Source organism: Myodes glareolus, unplaced genomic scaffold (genome assembly GCF_982192425.1).
Source record: "Myodes glareolus unplaced genomic scaffold, mMyoGla1.1 HAP1_SCAFFOLD_51, whole genome shotgun sequence".
Classification (NCBI taxonomy): domain Eukaryota; kingdom Metazoa; phylum Chordata; class Mammalia; order Rodentia; family Cricetidae; genus Myodes; species Myodes glareolus.
In genome coordinates, this window is record NW_028263222.1 from 1,401,000 (window position 1) to 1,424,078 (window position 23,079).

The 23,079-nt window shown below is 40.0% G+C and overlaps 1 protein-coding gene across 1 annotated transcript; it reads left to right on the top strand.

Moving 5' to 3' along the window:
* Positions 1 to 313: 313 nt before the first annotated feature.
* On the top strand, positions 314 to 4,534 carry LOC148117129 (uncharacterized). Its single transcript, XM_087903230.1, has 2 exons — positions 314 to 850; positions 3,261 to 4,534. Exons 1-2 carry the CDS (start codon positions 710 to 712, stop codon positions 3,438 to 3,440), a joined length of 321 nt encoding a protein of 106 aa, XP_087759356.1. The 5' UTR covers positions 314 to 709; the 3' UTR covers positions 3,441 to 4,534.
* Positions 4,535 to 23,079: the final 18,545 nt, after the last annotated feature.

Below are 23,079 nucleotides of genomic sequence, written 5' to 3' on the forward strand. Positions count from 1 at the left end.
GGAAAGAGAAGGATTGAGGATGAAGAAGAGAAAGAGGAGAATGTCAAGGACCAGCTTCCCAGCCACACATTTTGCCACATAGTAAGAAGCAAAGAAAGGTATATAGGATAAAGGTAAAAACTCAAAGGCAAAAGGTAGATAGAATAATTTAAATTAAAAAAAATTGACTAGAATCAAGCTAAGGCTGGGCATTCATAGGTAAGAATAATCCTCCATGTGATTTATTTGGGAGCAGGGGGGTGGATCATTGTGGAGGGCCGGACCACATTCTCCATTGCTTCTAGGAACAAAGGTAGAGATTGACCTCTGTGACCCCAAGGTGTGGCGGTACACGCCTTTAGTCCTGATGCCTGGGCGGCAGAGGCAGATTGACCTCTGTGACCTCAAGGCGTGGTAGTATACGCCTTTGGTCCCAATGCCTGGGAGGCAGAGACAAGCAGATCTCTGTGAGTTCAAGGTGATGTAGCACACGCCTTTAATCCCAGCGCACGTGCTTGGTAACTCTCTACCGCTGCGTCCCTGCCTACTCCCGAGGCATCATCTGGGATAATGGGCAGTGAACCAATCAAAGAGTGACACGTCCAAAGCAGGGTCTGTTTCCTATATAAGGGATGGGTTCCATCTTATCTGGGTCTCCGCCATGTTGGCTGATGCCCGCTCTCCCAAGGGGCATTAAAGCTTTACTGCAGAAGTATCCTATGTGTACCGCATGGTTCTTGCTGGCGAGACGGTAGCGCGGGACATCTGGTGCCGATACCCGGGAAGAAGAAGAAAAAGAAGAACTTTGCACCGCCGGAGACCCCTTGGACACAAGGAGGATTCAGAACTGCAGGAATGCGTGCTCAGAGAGGTACGTTCTAAAGTACAGAGAGCATATCAGAAACTGAGCAGCAGTGGGAGGTTGTGCGCGCACACTCAGATAAGTTAAAAAGGACCCCCGGTAAAGAATGGGGGAGACAGAAAAGAAAATAAGTTAAAAAGGACCCTCCGGTAAAGAATGGGGGAGACAAAAAAAAAATAAAATAAGTTAAAAAGGACCCCCCGTGATTTTAAAAAAAAGTAAAAATGGGGGAGAAGGGTGATTTACAAGGTCAAAAGCTTTATGTTATGTTATATGTGTTGTCTTTTGTGTACTGGATAGGAGAAAGATATTTAAACTTAGAAACTGCTAAGGATATGATGTTTTGGGAAAGAGGTTCTGTTTTCGTCTCCACAGAAAAGGAGAGCCTAAGGGTGTATTTGGGATTTATGTGGTTTGAATCACCGAGACCTCCTGAAATGTTGTAGTGTATACCCCTAAGAATGCAACGGCCCAATAACAGCAGGAAGCAGCCAAAGAGACTAAACGACGCCCAAATTCCCTAAAAGATTAAATGAGGTCCTTGCAGAGCAGCAAGCCTGCTTCTCTGAGTTCCGCTTTGCTCCGTACACCGGTTTGGGCTCGGAGTGGGTGCAGCTGGGGCTGGAGGGCGGCTGGAGCGGAGCTTTGCTCTGTGGCTATGGTGGAGAGCACGTTGCGCAGGCTCAGTTGGTGCCTGGCCTGGAGGGTATCACAGCTGTACCGAGAATGAGAGCGGTGCCACAGACAGCCGGGCCAGAAGGCTTACAATGTACCTAAAACTGTGCTGGTCTCTGAGGGTAAAATGGCTCTGGTTCCATTTGGCTATGCTAAACGATGCTGACTTCAGGCAGGGCTGGTCGTATTTATCATAATAAAAGCGCAATTAAGGTTTAAATGCAGTAAACAGGCAGTACCGTATTACATCTACATAGTGTGACTTAAGTTTTTAAGAACTGCTTAGCATTTTAAGAACTCAAGTCCTCCTGAAAGATTGCTGTGTATATGCTTGGCTTGTCTGGTGTTTCAGGATCCGCAGGGAGGTGGATGCGAAGGGCCCTTGGATTTTGGGGTGATTGGGTCGTTGGCTGGATCTGTGAGAGTTTACAGCCGCTTTTGCTGTGGCACAGGTGTTGAGAGTTGGCTAGTAGGGAAGCGGCCCTGTTCGCCGCCTCTCCCATTGGCCCCTTGAGCCGCAGGCTCTGGCGCGGACCTTGAGTTATTGCCGGCCTGTGCAGCCTTGGTCTGGGTGTCGGCTCCCGCCACACTCCGCCACCAACACAGCCTCAGACCTCAGAGAACGAGGCTAGCCCCGCGGGGAAGGCAGGGGCGCCTGGGGGTGGAGCCGCCACTTCTTGGCTTGGGACACAGGGAGCTGCGCAGCGAGCAGGCCCAGGGCCGCACACAGCCCTTGGATGGCGGGCGGGCTCTGGAGCCCGAGGCCACCGTACCAGCAAGAAATACGGGAGCCAATAAATCTTAAATCTAATATCAACAAACAGGTCCTGGGTTTTTCCTAGGCGCCACTGGGGCAACACGGCCCATACCGTAAAAAACAGAGATCCCCATATGGGTTCCCCAATGGCCACGTCATCTTAGGACTCCAGGCTTAGGAAAACAGAAAAACGGTTTTCTCATATTTTTGAAACAATAATCTCATCTGTGCCAGATTTAAAATGGTTTAATTCTAAGGCCTACTATAATGACACAGACAAACAAGATTGCTCTTTAAAACAGAGACCTATAGGTCTCTAAGTTCAAGACCAGCCTACTTCCAGTACTGACTGTGCTAAATTTTTACACTGAGTTTTTTAATACTCTTAAATGTTATTTTGGGAGAAGAGTTTGTTTGTTTTTTTTTTCTAAAAATGCTACTATTCATGCTGTGGATTCATCTGTCCAGAGGCCTGAGGACAAAGCCTCTGCTATGGAGCTGTCTGGCCTGATTGCTGCGGAGCTGGCGGGTTCCTGAGGGATGGTCCAGCTCCTGCCCTTGGTCTGTCAGTTATTGCTATGCTGTTGTTGCTGTACATTGCAATGTTATTGTTGCTGTACTATTGCTTGCTATCAGTTTCCCTTATCCTGTCAGTTATTTCTGCTAAACACTATGGGTATCTTCAAGATAGGTTACAAAATGCCATGGTTATTTAAATTAAAAATTGGATAAATATCTATTTAAACAAAAAGGGGGGGAATAATAAAGGAACTGCCCCCGATGCCAAGAATGGCCATCGCCATGGCTCTGTTCACCATAAATTTTTTAAATCTGGATGATAATGGCCAAAATGCTACAACACGACATTGTTCGGATCCGCAGCGGCCCAAAGATTTGGTTAAGTGGAAAGATGTGCTTTCTAATGAATGGAAAGGCCCGGATCCCATCTTATTGAGATCCAGGGAAGCTGTTTGTGTCTTCCCACAGGATCAAGAAAGCCCATTCTGGCTGCCAGAGCGATTGACCCGAACAGTGAAGAGTGATCCACAACACACGGATTCGCCTGAGGACCTGGCTGCTGTTCCTCCTGCCATTTTGCGGATGGATGACAGAGCACCGATGGAGGACACTCTCAGCTTTCCCGAAGCTGTTACCAGTCAGCCATAGGATGGTGGTGTTTCCTCGATTTTTTACAACCAATAAGACTCTGGGCCCCCTCCCTACCGTCCTAGAGATGATTTATAAGCTTGGCCGTAGGACTCCAGTCCTGGGCCGTGTCTCTCATTCCCCTACTTCAAAGTATGGGTGGGGGTGGAAATGTTTTGGAACAGTCCTATGCTATGGATTAGTGTTTCTCCTCTGGATGGTCTGCTGACTCAAATCCCAAAATCGTAGGGACAAGGTGGTTATTGCACAAGCGCTGGCTGCCCTGGAACAGGGGGTCTCTACTGATGTGTGGTTATCTATGTTAAAGCAGTAAGGTTTAAGCCAACCAGCTCCTGCACCCCTAGGACTGTGGTCCATTGCACAGGGTGGAGTGCTTGGCTTAGCTAGCCCTGAAGGTTGTCGAGCTGAAGAGCATCGCACAGAGAATGGCCCTCTCTGAGAGATAAGTCGCTTTGCTTAAGGGTTTCCTGCCGTATATTCCCTTTCCCAGAAAATTGGCAAAGGGCAGGCCGGATAGGTTCCAGGTGTCATGAGCCTAGGGACAGATTCCGTGTAAGCCCATTTTTATGTTTTCATTTTGGGAAGTGCGACCTCTATCTTTACCTTCCTAGGGAGTTGCCTTTCTGCAAAGAAGTAAAAAAAGGGGGATATGTGGAGGGCCGGACCACATTCTCCATTGCTTCTAGGAACAAAGGTAGAGATTGACCTCTGTGACCCCAAGGTGTGGCGGTACACGCCTTTAGTCCTGATGCCTGGGCGGCAGAGGCAGATTGACCTCTGTGACCTCAAGGCGTGGTAGTATACGCCTTTGGTCCCAATGCCTGGGAGGCAGAGACAAGCAGATCTCTGTGAGTTCAAGGTGATGTAGCACACGCCTTTAATCCCAGCGCACGTGCTTGGTAACTCTCTACCGCTGCGTCCCTGCCTACTCCCGAGGCATCATCTGGGATAATGGGCAGTGAACCAATCAAAGAGTGACACGTCCAAAGCAGGGTCTGTTTCCTATATAAGGGATGGGTTCCATCTTATCTGGGTCTCCGCCATGTTGGCTGATGCCCGCTCTCCCAAGGGGCATTAAAGCTTTACTGCAGAAGTATCCTATGTGTACCGCGTGGTTCTTGCTGGCGAGACGGTAGCGCGGGACAGATCATCTGTGGGTATATGCTCAAGGCTGGTACAACAGCATCCTGGGGTAGATCTATTCCCAATTTTCTGAGGAACTGCCATTTTGATTTCCATAGTAGCTCTATAAGTTTGTAAAAGTTTTCCCCATAGATAACAGAGTGATGTAGCCAAAGTGTTGCTCAGTTCATGCCATTCTGTATTTTATGATTTTTTTCAGTGACTTGAAATTTTTAGGCCTGTTCATATCCCCATATCTCAGTTGGGAGACTCAGAACCACCTGCGACTCCAGACTCAGGGAATCTGACACGCTCTTTTCTTATATGTCGCCTGTATATACATGGGAGACATTCTTTCTCACACATAAACATGTACAAAATGTGGGGATAAACTTCTTTTCAAAAATCCTTGTGACTCATAAAACAATTAGAGAAAAACAAGTTGCTTTAGGTATATAATACAAATCATACACTGTTTCTTTAAGAATTTGTTATCTTGCATTTGATTTGAAAAGTTTTTATTTCCTCACTCTGATGCAGACTTACAGGCAATCTTCAGTCATAGGAAACAAGATGATGCCTAAGTGATGTTAATCAATATAATTTTCTTTTTTATAAGAGAATGGGATCCTTTTAGTAATCAAAACTTTATAAAGTTATAACATCAGAAAGTTTATACAAATTTCTCCAGTTATGGTGGAACAGCTCTCCTCACCCTATCCATTGTCTATTATCAGCAAAGGAGAGAAATAGAGTACACATGATGACTGCTGGCCAATGATTTCTTGTTATTAAATTTTGGCTAGTATCTTGTCATTCTTAATTAAGGAACCATGATATGTATTTGTATGCCTGTCTTTGTGTCTTGTTTTGTCTATGATACCATCTATATTGTAGATTTTATTAATTATCACCTAAACTTATTGTTGTTCCTCTATAAAATGATAGATCTTCATCATTCTTTTTCAGAAAATTTACTATGTTATGAGGTCCCTGAGCATTTCTTGGTTTAGGAAGTTTCTGGGGAGAGACAGTTTTAGTTTTCTCTTCTTTATCTTAGAGACTTACTTTTCCCCATTTCTTGACCTCTTTTTGTTTTCTAGTTCTTTATGTTTGATATCGTTAATATATTGTGTTTAAAAAATCTTCTTATCATATATTATCATATCTGCCTTAATTAGCTTCAGCTGTCAACATGATGTAGATTAGAGTCATCTGAGAGAACAGCAATTGAGGCTTTGCCCAGATCAAAATTGCTACTTACTATGTTTGAGAAAATTGTGTTGATTGATGATTCATGTGGAAAGACTCTTCTCTTTCATTGATGGTTTCAATACCCTAAGCAAGTTGGAATGAGAGGGATAAGAAGGCTCGCTGAACAAGAGAGAGTGACTAAGCAAGAGAGAAAGCCAGCAAACATTTTTTCCTTGTGTCTCTTGCCTTCAGTTTCTAACTAGAGTTTATATCCTAAGCTTCCATAATTGTGGGTTGTGATCTGGAAATATCAGTGAACAAACCTGGTTATTACCTCATATGCTTTTATTTAGAGAATTCAATTACAGAAAGAAATGAACAAATTAGGTCAAAATGTGGTACACCAAAAGTGATTTTGTTGCTGGGTAGAATGTGGGAACATTGTCTTTTGGGGGAATGAGGAAGATATTAGGACTTTAGATGGCAAAAGCCATAGAAAACTGTACAGAGCTTAATTAACTATTCTTGTAGGACTAAGAATATGGGAGTGTTGAAAGTAATGCACACAGTGGAGCTTGAGATCATAGGATTTCAGTGGGAAATAGACTTCATGAAAAATTTATCTGTGGATCATTTGTATAATATTATCTTCCCAAATCATTCCAATTGTCTCAATTTCCTGAGAAATTGAGTAAGGCAATATTACAAAGAAATTGGGTGATTTCTTAGACAAAGTATTGATTCTGTTGGGTGTTTATTACTGATGATTTATTTAAGTCTACAGTGGAAAAAACAAGTGGTGTAGAAAGAAATGAAAAGTCAGTTTTGTGGAGAAAAGCAACACTAGGAAGATTCAAATGGCAGTCCTGTGATTAAAAAGAGGACCAAATTTCAAGAAGTTTAGAACCATAAATAGAAGGCCCTTATTATTTGAAGCCTAGGACGGTAACTTAGGGAAAGATTTCATCTATCTAAGTCTTCAATTTCTCAAAGGAAAGGCAACTTGATTCCTAATTTGAGAAAGCAACTTCATGTAGAAGCTGCTGGAACTCTGAACCAAATATGGTAGCATCCATAACAACTTAGAAGCCAAATTGTGTGTGTTGGGGGGGGGATCCATGTTGTATTTTTTCTGGAAAAAAGAAAGAAGCAAAATTTATAGGTCATAGATTCTTCCTCTTTAGTTTCAGTTAAACATGGTTGTGTCCTTCTATGTTTGGCAGAGCAGAAATCCACTGAGGAGACTGTGAGACTTCCTCACATGAAACTATGGAGATGAGGACAGAGTTGTATTTTTAGATCATACTCAAGCTATGAGATATCTGCAATGGAGAACTACATACAGGAAGTGGAAGTAGCAAAGGAGAGAGATATATAAAATTTTTCATGGATAGTGCTATCTAAGCTCTTTGAAAATGAATCCCTACCTGTCTGAGGCACAGCTAAAGAATTTGTTTGCCCTACTGAGTTTTAGTGTTACCATGAACCAATCTTCCCTCGCTGTGTTCACATTTCTCTCTCTCTTTTCAAAAATTTATCCTTTTTGTAATCAGAGACTGCTTATTCATTTCCCAGGCACCCAGACCCAAATAATCACGTGGAAACTATATTAAATACAGGACTGTTTGCCCTACTAGCTCAGGCTTCTTATTAACTAGCTCTTTCATCTTAACCCATGTCTATTAATCTCTGTATCACCACAAGGATGTGGCCTACTGATAAGATTCTGGGGTGTCTTTCTGCTTTGGCAGCTACATGGCCTCTCTTAGATTCTGCTTACTTTCTCTATATATCTCTTCCAACCTGGCTATATTCTGCCTTGCTAAAGCTGTTTTATTCATTAACCAATAAAATCAACACTTATACAGAAGGACATTACATATCACTTTTCTCTTTTTTTTAAAGATTTATTTATTACATATATAGTGTTCTGCTTGCATGTATACTTGCAGGCAAAAAGAGGGAACCAAATCTCATTACAGATGGTTGTGAGCCACCATGTGGTTGCTGGGAATTGAACTCAGGACCTCTGGAAGAGCAGTCAGTGCTCTTAACCTCTGAGCGATCTCTCCAGTCCACATATCACTTTTCTTGTAATATATCCCAACTGAAGTTTTTCTGCTCTCCATTTCTCTCAGTCCTCTCCACTACTCCCTTCTCCACCAGATCCACTCAATCTTCATTTACCTTCAGAATAGAGCAGATACCCCAGAGATATCAATAAAGTCATATATAGCAAATTGAGAGAAGAGTAGGCACATATGAAAGGCTGGATGATTCAACCTAGTAGAAAAAAAAAGGGTTCCAATAGTAGGCAAAAGAGTCAGAGACATTCCCCACTTCCACTGTTAGGAGTTGCACAAAAGTAGCAAGCTACCTAATGATAACATATGTAGAGAGAGGACCTGGTGCAAACTCCTACAGACTCCATGTTTTCTTTATTAGTCTCTGTGAGCTCCTATGAGCCCTACTTAGTTGATTCTGTGGCCTGTGTTCTCCTGTGTCATTTTAGTTAGGAAGGATTTTGACTATGAATTTTTTGAAATTTTTTTCTGTGCCTTTGGGGTGAGATTCTTCTCCATTTTCTGTTATTATTAGGATTGTTCTTTTCCTAGTGTTTCAGATTTCCTGGATGTTATGTTTCAGGAAATTTTAGCTTTAACATTTTCTTTCATCAATATGTCCATGTCTTTGATCATGCTTTTAAAGTCTGAAATTCTCTGTTCAATGTCTTGTATTCTTTTAGTGAAGCATGCCTCGGTAGGTCTTATTTGATTACTTAGATTTTCATTTTAATAATCACTTCAGTTCATATTTTTAATTGCTCCTTTTTCTATTTTAAGGTCTTGAACAGATTCATTCATTTCTGTCAACTGTTTCTTAATTTACATTTTGGCTTTCTTTAGAGATTTATTAATTTTCTCCAATACTTCATTTATTCTTTCACTGCTTTTAAAAAGGGATTCATTTACTTCTTCTTTAAGGACTTCTGTCATCTTTGTAAAGTTGGTCTTAACTTAATTGTGCTTCAGCTGTGTTGGAACATTCAGGACTTGCAGGAGTAAGATAGCTGGAATCTGGTAGTGAGTTATTGTTCTGGCTATTGTTGACTGTGTTTTTGTGTTGGTGTCCAAGTATCTGGGTAAGAGGAATTTGTGGATCTAGGTAATGATTTATCAGTTTGTCTTTGTTCCATGGGTGTTTTGTTCCTTGATTTCTATTTGCTTTCCAATTTTCTGCTTTATGTGACCTATGGTTGAGCATGTGCTCTCATCCCAAGTGAGGGCTGGAAATCTTACAGAAGGTGTGGCCTTTTGTCCATCATGGAGTGTCTGCTCATGTTTGGGCCTGAAAGAGGAGGAGAGGGTAGTGTTGAGGGGGACTGAGAGAATGAGTAATGTCAGTTGGAAGGTGGCCTACATGGACTTCTTGCAGATAGTGTGTGGGTCTCCACACAAGTTGAAAGCTACAACACAGAGAAGAGGAGGGAAGTGCGATTGGGGATAGCATTTGGGATTATTAAAAGAATGGAGGAGGTGCACAGACAAGAAACCCATGGGAATTTCTGGTGACTTCCATAGGTTCTGGTCCAGCAGAGAGTCTTTACCTCAGTTTTCCTACCTGTTTTTTTTTGGCTGATGTGGCCTGCACTTGAGCAGAGGCAATGCATCTGACATAGGGGTGTGTACATGGATTGGGGGGTAGCAGCTATAGGTTTGCTGGAAGATTGTGTCTGTGGGAATGTAGGGAGTGTGGAAATTTCATGGGCTTGTGATCTGCCTATCTCTTCTTCTGACTAGTGTGACATACACATGAGTCTGCCTTAAATGGGAGCTGTAACACAGTCATATTCCCATCTTGATGAATGGGAATATGTCCTGTGCCATTATATGTTGTAAATCTTTAACTTTTTTTTGATTTAACAACATGTGACAGTCAACAGATTGTCTTAAATGTCAGAAGAAACTTTGGACATTTGTGATGTTTGAGCTGCTACAGGTTATAAGGATCATTGAACTTAGACAAAATGCATTTTATTTTTATTTGTATTTATTCTTCTCTCATTCTATATATTTTGATTCAATTCTTTCCTTCCTCTACTCATTCCAGTCTCTCCCCCACCAAATCCCCATTGTCCCAGCTCCACTGCTTCCTTATCCTTTCAAAAAAAGAGCAGACCTCCCAGGGATATCAACCAAATAAATCATACAAAGGTGCAATAAGACTAGGCACAAACTCTTATTTCAAGGATAAACAGGGCAATGTAATAGAAGGAAAAAGCTCCTAAGAACAGACAGAAGAGTCATAGACACCATGACTCCTACAGTTAGGAGTTTCACAAACACCCCAAGCTAAACAACCATCGCATGTATGCAGAGGATGTGGCACAGAGCCATGAAGACTCTGTGATTGTTATGTCAGTTTCTTTGAGGCACTATATGCCCTACTTCGTTGATTGTGTGAGCCATGTTTTCCTAATTTCCTCAACCCCAGTGTATGCTACAATCTCTGTCTACAAGATTCCTAGAGCTCAAGCTAATGTTTGGGTAGGGATCTGTGCATGGGCTTCAGTCAGCCCCTAGAAGATGCCTCTTTAATAACAAGGAGGCCAGGTACCAACCTATGATTATAGCAGGAAATAGTTATGAATCATTTTATTGATATTTTTTCATGGTCAGCTGTATTTGGTTTTACCCCTGTTCTCTGTGCCATTCAAGTTTTGGTTCCTGGATATCTAGGCAGTGTGAGTTATGGGCTTCCTCTCACAGCATGGGCTTCAAATTAGACCAGTCATTTATTGGCCACTAAGAAAGCTCTGAGTCACCAGTGCCCCAGCATATCTTGCAGGTAGTACAAGTGTGGGTTGAATGTTTTGTGGCTGGCTTAGTGTCCAGTACCACTGGGAGCTTTATGTGGTTACAGAAGATATCTAGTTCAGCCTCCATATTCTTGATTACTAGGAGTCCTCACTAGGGTCACCTTTATAGGTTCCAGAAAGATTTCACTGCACTGTTTCCACATCCCCTGTTAAAAGCTCTCCTATTCCAGTCATCTCTCCCTGTCTTCTCCCCATCTGTCCCTTCCTCGCTCATGTAATCCTTCCTCATCCCATCCCCACCCCCCTCCAGTGCACCCACAAGATCTATTCTATTTCTGCTTACCAGAGAGATCCATGCATCTCCCCTAGAGGTATTGTTACTTAGCCTCTCTGTGTCTGTGGATTTTACTGTGATTAACTGTGATTACTGTGATTATACTTCACTTAACTGCTAATATCCACCTATAAGTGAGTAAATACCATATTTTTCTATGTGATTCTGGATTTGCTTACCTAGGATAGTAAAGACCTAATGAGCCAATCAGCTTTATAACTTACTGAGTCTTCTGTGGTTGATTTTCTCTGGGACTAAAGAGCTTGCTGAGGTGGGGGCAGGGCAGAACAGAAAGCCCAAATAACAAACAAGCCCCCCCCTTCATGTTACAATTCAGACACTCTGTATATAGTCCATGTTTATGTGGCTTATTTGCTTTCATTCTATTACTTTTTAATATTTATTTTATTATCTTTACTCCTTTAATTTATGACTGTCTCTACTCTGTCTCTTTAAAGACTTTGTTTTATTTTTTTAAACCATTTAATTTTTTTTATAACTGTCTATGTTTTTCTTCTCTCTCCCAAGCCTATGTATATTTTTTCAATACACAGTGCCCCATTTAGAGGTGTTTTATGTATGAATCTGTCCTGTTGTGTATCTGTAATTCTTTACTGTTCAGGAGTGCTTCTTAAAATGCTAAGCAGTTCTTATGAACTTAAGCTGTGCCATTGGTAGAGCAAATACAGCCTGTCTGCTTGCTTTACCCAGTCCGACATGACAGAGGCATCTTTGCTGCCTCTGAGAGCCATGTATATTGCCCCATTTTCAAGCATATGGGGATCTAAGTTGCCATTAGCCATCTGCTCACAGATTCCATAGCTGGTCCTCCAGAAAGTCAGAGATCACGGTGGCACCATGGCCCAGAAAGCCAACATTTCAAAATGGTGCAGCTTTTTTTTGCTACCTCTAAATCAGAAAACCCTCTCTTAAAGGAGACATAGCATGTCACCAGTAAGCAAAACCCATTTGGGAAAATAAATGTGGCTCAACTTCATTGTTTAGTATCTAGAAGTCTTTTCAAAGTTCTCTAGATTTTAAATAGATTTCAGTTGACCGCATGGTCACCAGTTTACTGTGGGAAGCAGCTTGTTAGTTCCCAGCTGCTCAACTTCAAAATAATCAAACAGAAACTATTAATTAAATCACTGCCCAGCCGATTAGCTCTAGCTTCTTACTGGCTAACTCTCACATATTAATTTAACCAATTTCTATTAATCTGTGTATCACCATGTGGCTGTGGCTTACCAGGTAAAGTTCTCAGCATCTGCCTCTGGTGGGGCTACATGACTTCTCTCTGACTCTGCCTTCTTCCTCCTAGCATTCAGTTTAGTTTTCTCCACCTACCTAAGTTCTTTTCCATAGCTCTACTATAAGCCCAAACAGTTCCTTTATTAACCAATGATAATCACAGCAAACAAAAGGGAATCCCACAATATGAGTTTCTATAGCCTCAACCCATTTCCTGTTCTTTCCTGTTCTTTTGCTGTCATAACTTTCCCACCATCATAAACTCTATCACTAAATCACACAAGATTCAGTAGAATTAGCTAATGTTTGGTGTTAAGGTGGTTTGGTGGCCTACTATTTTTATTTTTGTTTATTTTGAAGACAAGGTTTGATGGTGTAGACCTAGCTGTCCTGAAAGTAGCTCTATAAACCAGGTTGGCTTCAAACTCAGAGAACCTCTGACTCTGACTCCCAAGTGTCAGGAATAAAGGTGGGCCAGCATTCCTGGCTCTTTTGCTTTTATTTTCTTGAAAGATGATTTTATTTCTATCAAGCATATGCCTTCGTACTGAGAGTCACCATATTTTGAATTTTAATATATGACAGAGGGTATTGTTATGTTTCCCAGGATGACACGTATTCATGACATTAACACTCCCTGTGCCTTCTGAGTAATTGAATTTCAGGTGCATAACCTTCTTCCTGCCTGTTTTGTTTGTTTTGAATTTTTATTTTAAAAAGAGTATTTTACCTGTATTCATGTATATGCACCATGTGAGTTCCTGGTCCGTACATTGATCAAAAGATGGCACTAGAAACCCTGAACTTGGGATAATAAATAGTTAGGATTCTCCATGTAAGTCCTTGAGCCTACCTGTATTCAACACCAGGAGGATTCTTTACTGTTGATCCATCTTTCCTGCTCCGTGTTGATTATTTGTAATCAGCATATAAATGCTATTGTGTTCCTTTGTCCATTTAATTTTTAAACACACAATGCCTGTTAGTAAAATCTTATTTACATTGCAGTTAAAATTGGGGTACTTCAGGTTTCTGATAGATGAATAAAGAGTTGAAGTTAATTCATAACTCTTTGTAGAAACTTCAGCAAACCTATGAGTTGTTTCTATCTTTTATGTTTTTTTGATTTGTTTTTTCATGTGGAACAGATATTTAATATATATTTCTGGCTGTCCTAGAAGTGATTGCATGGATTAGGCTGGTATTGAACTCAGAGGCAGATAGATATACATACCTCTGCCTTCTGAGTGCAAGGATTTGAGGCATGATTCAATGCATCCAGCTTTGTCATCTTATTTTCTTTTTTTTGAAGTTAGGAATTAATCATTCATACAATTTCTATTAACTGTACTCTGTACTGTTGATCTGTTTATGTGTCTTTCATTGTTGGTTAGTAGGCATTTCTCTTGCAAAGTGATATCCCATTCAAAGGGTTCAGAAATGACAGAGGTGAACCTCCTATTCAGTTTGATTCTAAAGTGACTTGGTGATTAAATTATGTTGTCTATGTCATGGAATAAGTATGGAGAGCACCAGATTTCTATGACTGTACTGTCAAAGAAGTATACATTTACAGTGTTGTCAAAATCATGTTTTCTCTTGTACACATGTATGGGATATTTTAGAATGCAGTGACCTATGATGATATGCATGCCAACTTCACTTGGGAAGAATGGAATTTGCTGGATCCTTCCTAGAAGAATCTCTACAAAGATATGATGCTGGAGACCTACATAAACCTTACTACTATAGTTAAGGCTGAATTATCTTTCATGTTTCAAATAAGGGGACAGTTGTTCAATGGTTAATGTTGCTCTTTTGTAATATGATTGAGAAAGAAGAATGGGGTAAATAAATCAGGCATGGTTGTAAGGTTTGCTTCAAATGGTAGCTAATTTTTTTTACAATTTTTAATATATAACATACATTTTTCTGGCACTATATTTTAGGATACAGTTGGGAAGACCATAATATTGAAGAACATTGTCAAAGTTCTAGAAGACATGAAAGGTTAATTTTCATTTATAAATATACATCTGAAAAATTGTAATACATCCTATATGTTTTAAACAAAAGGAATATTGTAAATAATAACATGCATTGATGATTATTAAATTCTCACAAAATCACATACCTTACATTAATTTCAGTTAGGTGAACTGCATTTGAAAGTCATTCTTTTAAGAAAGAAGTCAAGGAAAGAATGTCTTAACCTATATTACCATTTAAATCATAATACAATGAGAACTATACTGTAAAATTATCTATCTGTTTATTTCATACTATTCATATTATAAAAGATAAACATGTTGAAAAGATGATAAGTATATCTGTAAATCTCTCTATTACACTGATAGTCCATAGAAAAGGTGGTTTAACCCATATACTTGTGACTGTGCTAAGTTTAGTGAGGGGGCAGTTAGAGTCATGAATCAAGGGCCAGATGTTGTGGAGAGGCCTTAATCCAGATGCCACAAGTCTATGAGAACAGAAAGTGTGAACTCAATGTGGAAACCTTGTATTTGTTATTCTTCCTTTACTAGGTATGTTACTCTGGATACAAGCCACATGAGCATAGGGATGTGAAAAGATATAACATACCCCTCTCTCAGAACAAATAGAAGATATGTAGCAGTCCCCATATTGAGTATACTTGTTGAATTTGATGCAAAAGTATAGACATAATTAGTTTTTTAGTCTCATTGTTAATATAACAAACTCCCATTTCAGAAAAGCACCATGATTACTAGGACTGTATAAATATTTCTGTTTGTCCTAGTTCACTTAACAAATGTAGTATCACTCACAGTATAGGAAAAGGTACGAATGCAATAAGAGTGGTAAAGCTCTGAGTTTTTTAGTTCTCCTCAAATATATGAAAATTCTCATACAGAAAAAAGATTCTGTAAATGTGAATTATGTAATCAAGGCTGTAGTCAGTTATCTTCAAAGATGAAAAGGAAGCCTTAATAAAGGGGAGACACAGAATTGTAAACATGTTGGTAAAATCTTAACATATAATTCTTCTTTAAAATAGGACTAAATTGTAAAATTAATTCATGCAGATAAAAATATTCAACAATGTATTAAATGTAGTAATGCTTTCACATGTACCATTTTCATTGTAGGCATGAAAACAGTCAAAAGAGAGAGAAAACTTCTGTATATACTCAATGTGTTAAAACCTTTGCATGTGGCAGTCATCTTCACAGGCATGAAAAGACACATACTGGATTGAAACCCTATGAATGTAATCAGTGTGGTAAAACCTTGACAAGTCAGAGTAATCTTCGAAGGCATAAAAGAACCCATACTGGAGAGAAACCCTATGAATGTAATCAGTGTGGTAAAACCTTTGCATATCACAGTAATCTTCAACTGCATAAAAGAACCCAGACTGGAGAGAAGCCCTATGAATGTAATCAGTGTGGTAAAGCCTTTGCACAGCACAGTCAACTGAAAAGTCATGAAAGAACCCATATTGGAGAGAAACTCTATGAATGTAATCAATGTTGTAAAACCTTTGCATGTCACAGTACTTTCTGAAAACATAAAAGAACCCATACTGGAGAGAAGCCCTATGAATGTAATCAATGTGGTAAAGTCTTTGCACAGCACAGTAATCTACAAAGTCATGAAAGAAGCCATACTGGCAAGAAAGCCTAAGAATGTAGTCAGTGTGGTAAAGCCTTTGCACGTCACAGTCATCTGAAAAGGCATGAAAGAAGCCATACTGGCAAAAAACCCTATGATTGTAATCAGTGTGATAAAGCCTTTGCATGCCACTGTAATCTCCAAAGAACATAAAAGAAGACATACTGGAGAGAAACTATGTGTGTAATTAGTGTGGTGAAGGCTTTGTTTATCATAGTCTTCTTCAAAGACGTGAACTAACACATGCTGAAGAGAAACCCTATGAATGTTACGAGTGTGGTAAATCCTTTGCACTTCACAGTACTCTTCAAATGCATAAAAGATCACACACTGGAGATAAACTCTATAAATGTAATCTGTGTGGTAAAGCATTTGCATGTATGAATAATCTAAATCATGAGGAAAATCATATTGCAGAGGAACCCTATAAATATATTCAGTGTGATAAAATTTTGTACTTTATATAGGAGTAAATTTTTTTGTGTGCAACAATCTTTTAAAATCTTTGCATATTACAATAGACATTGACTACCTTATCAAAGAAAGGTAGGACTTCTTATCATAAAGTATTTGGTCAGAACTTTAGCCAAAACATTTATCATCAACTACACAGTGATTTGGTTTCCCCTCTGTATGCTGTGAATGCATTTTGTTACCAATGTTTAATAAAAAAAAAGCTGCTTTGGGTCTATGGCAGGGCAGAATAGAGCAAAGTAGGAATTCCAAGCAGAGACAGAGGAGAAAAGAAAGTGGAGTCAGACTCCATTTATCTGCTGAAGGAGACAGATGCCCTGGAATCTTACTGGTAAATTACAAGTCTCATGGTAAAATACAAAATAAAAGGAATGGGTTAATGTAAGATGTCAGAGTTAGTTAAAAAGAATCCTAAGCTAACAGGCCAAGCAGTGTTTTAATTAATATAGTTTCTGTGTGATTATTTCGGGTCTAGACAGCCAGGAATGAACAAGGATCTTCTGCCTACAACACAGGACTATTTCTTCTGTAGAAATACATTTGACAGTGTTAACAATCTTTTCAAGCATTATGATGTCATTTTTATACTATTTGTACTTACAAACTCATGATTAAATGAATTTATGAATTTATGAAGCCCTATGTGTAGGGTAAATGGGCCACCTAAAGAAACACATCCTGGTCCTGAATCCAGAGCCAATTATATACATGATTTTTACTCTGAAACTGGAGACAAAGAAATACATCCTGACTCTAAAACCAAGACAAAGAAATACACTTTGTTCCTGAATCCAGAGCCAATGAAAGAAACACCTGACCCTGAAACCAGACTCAAAAGACTATTAAGGGCCAGTGAAAGAACACACTTTGACCCTGAAACAGGAGCCAAAGAAACACACTCTACCCTTGACCAACTGAGCACAAAACCAGCTAATCCCTAGACATCTAACTAATCCCCAGCCTGAGAATCTTCTCCCTGGGTATACTCTGTGACTAAGAAGTCCTATGTAAGTTCTGTACATGTTCAGCTGGCATCTGCCCATTTCTGCCGTGGCAGAGGAAGCCCCTCTCCTGGATTCTTCCCTTCCAAATAAATTTCTTGAATGAGTTTTGGGTGAAGACCTTCACTGTAGTGGTAAGCAACTTTATAGTGGATTGGAACAGAGAAGCTTTGGTCACCTCTGCTGGCAAACTCCCTTAAAGGAGCAGGGCAGAAGTAGCAACTCTTCACCAGAGACTGCAACATTTCTGCAAGTGTCCCATTAACTCCAGTGAAGCAGAGAAGTAACAATTTGTGCTGAAGCTGAGAAAAAAAATTACATCTCTGTTAGGAAACTCCTTAGTGGGGTGGAACAGAGAAGCATTGGACAGCTCTGTTAGGAAACTCTCTTAGGGAAGTGGAGCAGAACAGCCATGGACATCTCTGCTTTGAAGCTCTCTTAGAGGACTGAAGCAGAGCCCAGCTGTGATGGCTCTCATTTGGAGAGGAGCAGTATTGCTACATCCTGCAGGAAGAACATCTCACACTAGAACACAGCCTCAGGTATAGCCAAACTTCCCTATAGTTAGTGTATGTCTGGGATCATCTTTGACAAGGATATCACTTTCCAGGGTTCGGGCATGAGGATTAGAAAAATAAGTAAAGAGAATGAAGACACAAGTGATAATAATAAAACAGAAGCATAAGATAGTACCTGGAGGAAGTCTCAGTGAATACTGTAAATCTACCTGCAGTTAATTTTTCATATACATTTATACCCCAATACAACAGGGGGACGAAGACAAAGGACTGCTTTAACATGATCCAAAGGACAACTAGAACAGTTAATTGCTTCAATACTTTGATCCATCAAGTCCTTAATTATTGAGAAAAACATTCTGTTATTCAGGCAGTGAACCCATCCTAGACCAATTATCCTAAAGGCAGTCATTCCCTAGGTCAAACCTCTTAATTCAAAAGAAGGAGAAGAAGTATGTTTGAATTCTCTCACCTTTGCTCAAGGGGGAGTGAATTTACCTGTATGGGCCCTCTTAAAGTTCAAAACTCAAAACATCCACACCTTAGGTCAGGATATGTAGCCACACCTGTTAACAACTTTAAGCACCCTCAAACTCTGACCTTCAGACAAAGTGGAAATAGACTCATGGTTTTGGGCCTCTACAAGGATACCTTTTCTCCTCATAGTTGTAAGTATCCAGTACACTTTCCCTTCACAGCTGTAGGTATGCCCTGACTTCTAAGAGTCAGGCTACCTTTTTCTTCAGAGCCCTAGGTATCAGGCTACCTGCCCTCCACAGCTTCAGTTATAGCCAGACTTCTCAACAGTCAGGATTCCTGTCTCCTTATAGCTCTAGGTGTCCAGTATACTTTCCCTTCACAGCTGTAGGAATGTCCTGACATGACAGTGAGGGTACCTTTCTCTTCAGAGCTGTAAGTATTCAGGATGCCTTTTCTCCACAGTTTTGGGTATCTCCTGACTTAATAATAGCCAGGGTAGCTTTCCTATCAGCTGTAGATATTCAGAATTGTGGTTGGAGACTGTTCAGGCAGTTTTTGGAGCTATGTAGACCCAAATAGTCACACAGAAAATATATTACTTACAACACTGTTTGGTCTGTTATCTCAAGATTCTTATTAACTAATTCTTACATCTTAAATTAACCCATTTCTATTAATCTTACCATAGGCTGTGACTTATCAATAAGGTTCTGTTCTGGCATCTTTCTGCTTGAACATTACATCTCTTTTACTCCACCTATTCTCTCTCTCTCTCTCTCTCTCTCTCTCTCTCTCTCTCTCTCTCTCTCATAAAGCAACTTCTTTATTTGCCAATGCTAATAAAACATGTTCACAGCATACAGAGGGAAATCCCACATCACAAGACACTTTCCCTTCACAATTGTAGGTGTAACCTGACTTCTGACAGTCATTGTTGTAGGGAGGTTGCTTGTTTGGTTCCCAGCCACCTGAGTAGCTTAGATCTGAAATAACCACACAAACACTGTATAAATTAAACCACTGCTTGACCCATTAGCTCTGGCTTCGTATTGGCTAACTGTCACATATTAATTTAACCCATATTTCTATTAATATGTGTATGGCCATGTGACTGTGACTTACTGGGTAAAATTCCCAGCATCTGTCTTCAACAGCTCCATGGCTTCTCTCTTACTCCGCCCTTTTTCCTCCCAGCATTCAGTTCAGTTGTCCCTTCCTACCTAAGTTCTACCCTATCAACAAGCCAAGGCACTTTCTTTATTCATTAATGGTAATCACAGCACACAGAGAGAAATCCCACATCAGATCAGGGTATCTTTCTCCACATAGCTGTAAATATCCAGACTACATTTGTATCATAGCTGTAGGTATAGTTTGACTTCTGAAAGCCAGGATAACTCCCACCCCAGAGCTGTAACACTTCCACTATGAATTTAAACAATAATGTAACACTTTTAGATTTTATATTTCTCTTCAATTAAATGGAATAACTGATTCAAGTGTAAAACTTTATTGCTTTATATTAGTTCCTTTTCTGTTGTTATGATGTAATGTCTAGGTCAACTTATAAAAATTACTTTGGCCTTTGGTTCCAGAGGGATACAAGATTGCCATGAAGGTGACATGGCAGCCAGGCAGTGGTGGTGTAAACTTTTAATCACACCCTCAGGAGGCAGAGGCAGGTGGGTCTCTATGAGATTTATGCCAGCCTGGTCAAAAGCTAGTTCTAGGACAGACTTCAAAGCTACAGAGAAACACTTTCTCAAAAAAGAAAGAAAGAAAGTGTTATGGCTACAAGTGTCTAACATGACACCTAAAACAGGAAGCTAAGAACTCAACTCCTTAACCTACAGCATGAAGCAGAGAATGTAAACTAGAAAAGCCTACCCACCCAGTGACATATTTCTTCCAGCAGGACAGCATTTTATAAGTCTTCCCAAACAATTCCATCAATTTAGAAGACTTGATTTCTCAGACTTCAAGCCTACCTGATTGCTTCATGGTGAAGAAAAACTCTGTAAGCCATTGGGTGCCTTAACACCTGTACTATAGGAATAAACTCTTACAAGAGAAAAACTTTCATGAGTGAAAATAAGTTTCAAGAGTTGTTTTAATTGTGATTATATGGTATCAGTGTGCTTTGTGTGGGTATGTGAATGTGCATGCTGGTTTCTGATAATGTTAGACCCTAGGATTTTCTTGCAGAAATTACAGGAAGTTGTCAAAAATTATACCTTGATCCTGGAAGCAAACATTTCTTAACTGCCCAGACATGTTTCTAGTGCTCTAAATATTTTAAAGCCTATTTGTATCAATTCAAAGTCAGGAAATTGGAATAAACTCACACAAAGGAGAACTCTATTCCCGAAAATGATTTTGTAAAGACTTTAGACATTACATGCATGCACCTGTAACCCCTTTGGATGGTTGTACGATCAGCTGACTAAGGAGGAGAAGATCAGAGCACAGTAACTACTGGTTTTTCACATTATGTGGGTACCACCAAGAAATAGACAGTTGGCTGGGCAGTGGTGGCACATGCCTTTTTAATCCCAACACGTGGGAGGTAGAGACAGGTGAATCTCTATGAGTTCAAGGCCAGCCTGGTCTACAGAGCAAGTTCTAGGACTGGCTCCATAGCTATAGGGAAACCAAATCTCAAAAAACAAAAAAAGGAAAAGAAAAGAAATGGGCAGCTGCAGAATTACAACTGCTTTCTGGGACAACCCTGAAAGACACCAGCGAAGGAAAATCTTCATAGAAGGCAGAACTTCAGGCAGTACACATGGTTATACCTTTTGTTTGGAAAAAGAAATGGGCAGATGTCTGATTGTACACTGTCTTATGGTCTATAGAAAGTGAACTGGATGGATGGTCAGGAATTTGGAAAGTACATGATTGGAAGCTGGGAGAGAAAGACATTTGGAGAGGTTTGTGACAGGATGTGAAGACACTTATGTGTCGTGTAAGTGTGCATCAGAAGGTCACTTAAGCAGAGGGATAGATCTGATGGACTGTTTTATGCACCATCGACCTTTTTCCCTGGCCATCCCTGTCATTACCCTATGGACCCATGTACTAAGAGGCCATGGAGAAAGAGATGAAGGTTGGCTATTCATGAACTCAACAACATGGATTTCCATTCACCAAAGTTGACCTGACCACAGCTGTTGCTGAATGTCACATCTGCCAGCAGGAGAAACCAATATGGCACATTCCCCCAGGTAATGAGTCATATCCTGGTGGCAGGTCACCTACATTAGACTACATCCTCCATAGAAAGAATAATGTTTTATCCTTACTGGAGTAGAACTTATTCTGGTTATGGATTTGTCTTGACTTAACAGAATGCCTGATCCACTGACATGTTATAACATGCAGCATTGCTTTTGACCAGGGAACTTACTTCCCAGCAAGAGAAGTGTGACAGTGGGCCCAAAATCATGGGACCCACTGATCTTACCATGTTCCCCATCATCCTGTGGCAGCTGGCCTAAAAGAATGACAAAAGGCCTTTTGAAGAAAAAATAACAATATCAAGGATGACATTAGCCTAGAAGGCTAAAAAAGAATTCTCGAGAAGGTGGCATATGCTTTGAATCAATGATAAATATATGAGATGGTGTTGTGGAATATTTCACACTGTGTGAAAATGTATTGCTGTGATTGGTGTCATAAAAAGATGAATGACCAATAGCTAGGCAGGAGAAATAGGTGGGACTTCCAGATAGAGAGAGAACTCTGAGAAGAAAGGTGAAGTCACTAGTTAGATTCAGAGGAAGTAGTATGGGCAATAAGGAAATGAGTGTGTTGAAGGAATTCTTCAGCTTGTGGTTACCTGCCTACTGGGGCATGGACTCTTCTATATATGCTGATACAGAGCCTGGGTCTGCCCTTTTCGTATTGCTGGATTGCTGGATTCAAGCTCTGTTCTCCATTCAAGCAGAGAATTCTGATTTGTGAGTTTATCTCTAAATAAATAACCATCTATTTCTCAATTCTAAGCTAGTGTGGGATTTCTTTTAAGCGTCTGTTCCACATAAGTGAATTAAACATATGCCAGAATGTAGACTGAAAAATATGGGTTAATTTAAATTGTTTCTTATTTTTAAATTTTTTAAAATTGATTTATCGACATATACTTTTTCTCCACTTCCCCGTTCCCTCTGCTTCTGCCCTCTCCAATGGTCCCTGGTCTCCTAATTTACTCAGGAGATCTTGTCTTTTCTATTACCGAGGTAAATTAGATCAATGAATGTCTCTATTAGGGTCCTCATTTTTGTCTATGTTCTCTGGGATTGTGAATTGTAGGTTGGTTTTCTTTGCCTTATGTCTAAAAGCAACTTATGAGTGAGTATATATGATATTTGTCTTTCTGCTTCTGGGTTACCTCACTCAATTTGATGTTTTCTAGATCCATCCATTTGCCCGCAAAATTCACGATATCATTACTTTTTTTTTTCTGCTGTGCAGTGCTCCATTGTTTAAATGGACCACATTTTCCTTATTCATTCTTTGGTAAAGAGACATTTGGGTTGTTTCCAGGTTCTGTTTATGGCAAATAATGCTGCTATGAACATAGATGAGCACACGTCCTTGTGGTATGGTTGAGCACAAAACCATAAAGTGGTATTACTGGATCTTGAGGAAGGTTATTTCCTAATTTTCTAAGAAATCACCACACTGACATGCAAAGGGACTGTACCAGCTTGCACTCCCACCAGCAATGTAGGAGTGTTCGCTTTTCCCCACAACCTCTCCAGTATAAGTTGTCATCAGTGTTTTAAATTTT

Excerpts from the sequence above, each read along its gene's own strand:
- LOC148117129 (XM_087903230.1), top strand. The coding sequence starts at position 710 with ATGGTTCTTGCTGGCGAGACGGTAGCGCGGGACATCTGGTGCCGATAC. Across the intron at positions 851-3,260 it reads AGGAATGCGTGCTCAGAGAG|GATCAAGAAAGCCCATTCTG; the intron begins GTACGTTCTAAA and ends GTCTTCCCACAG.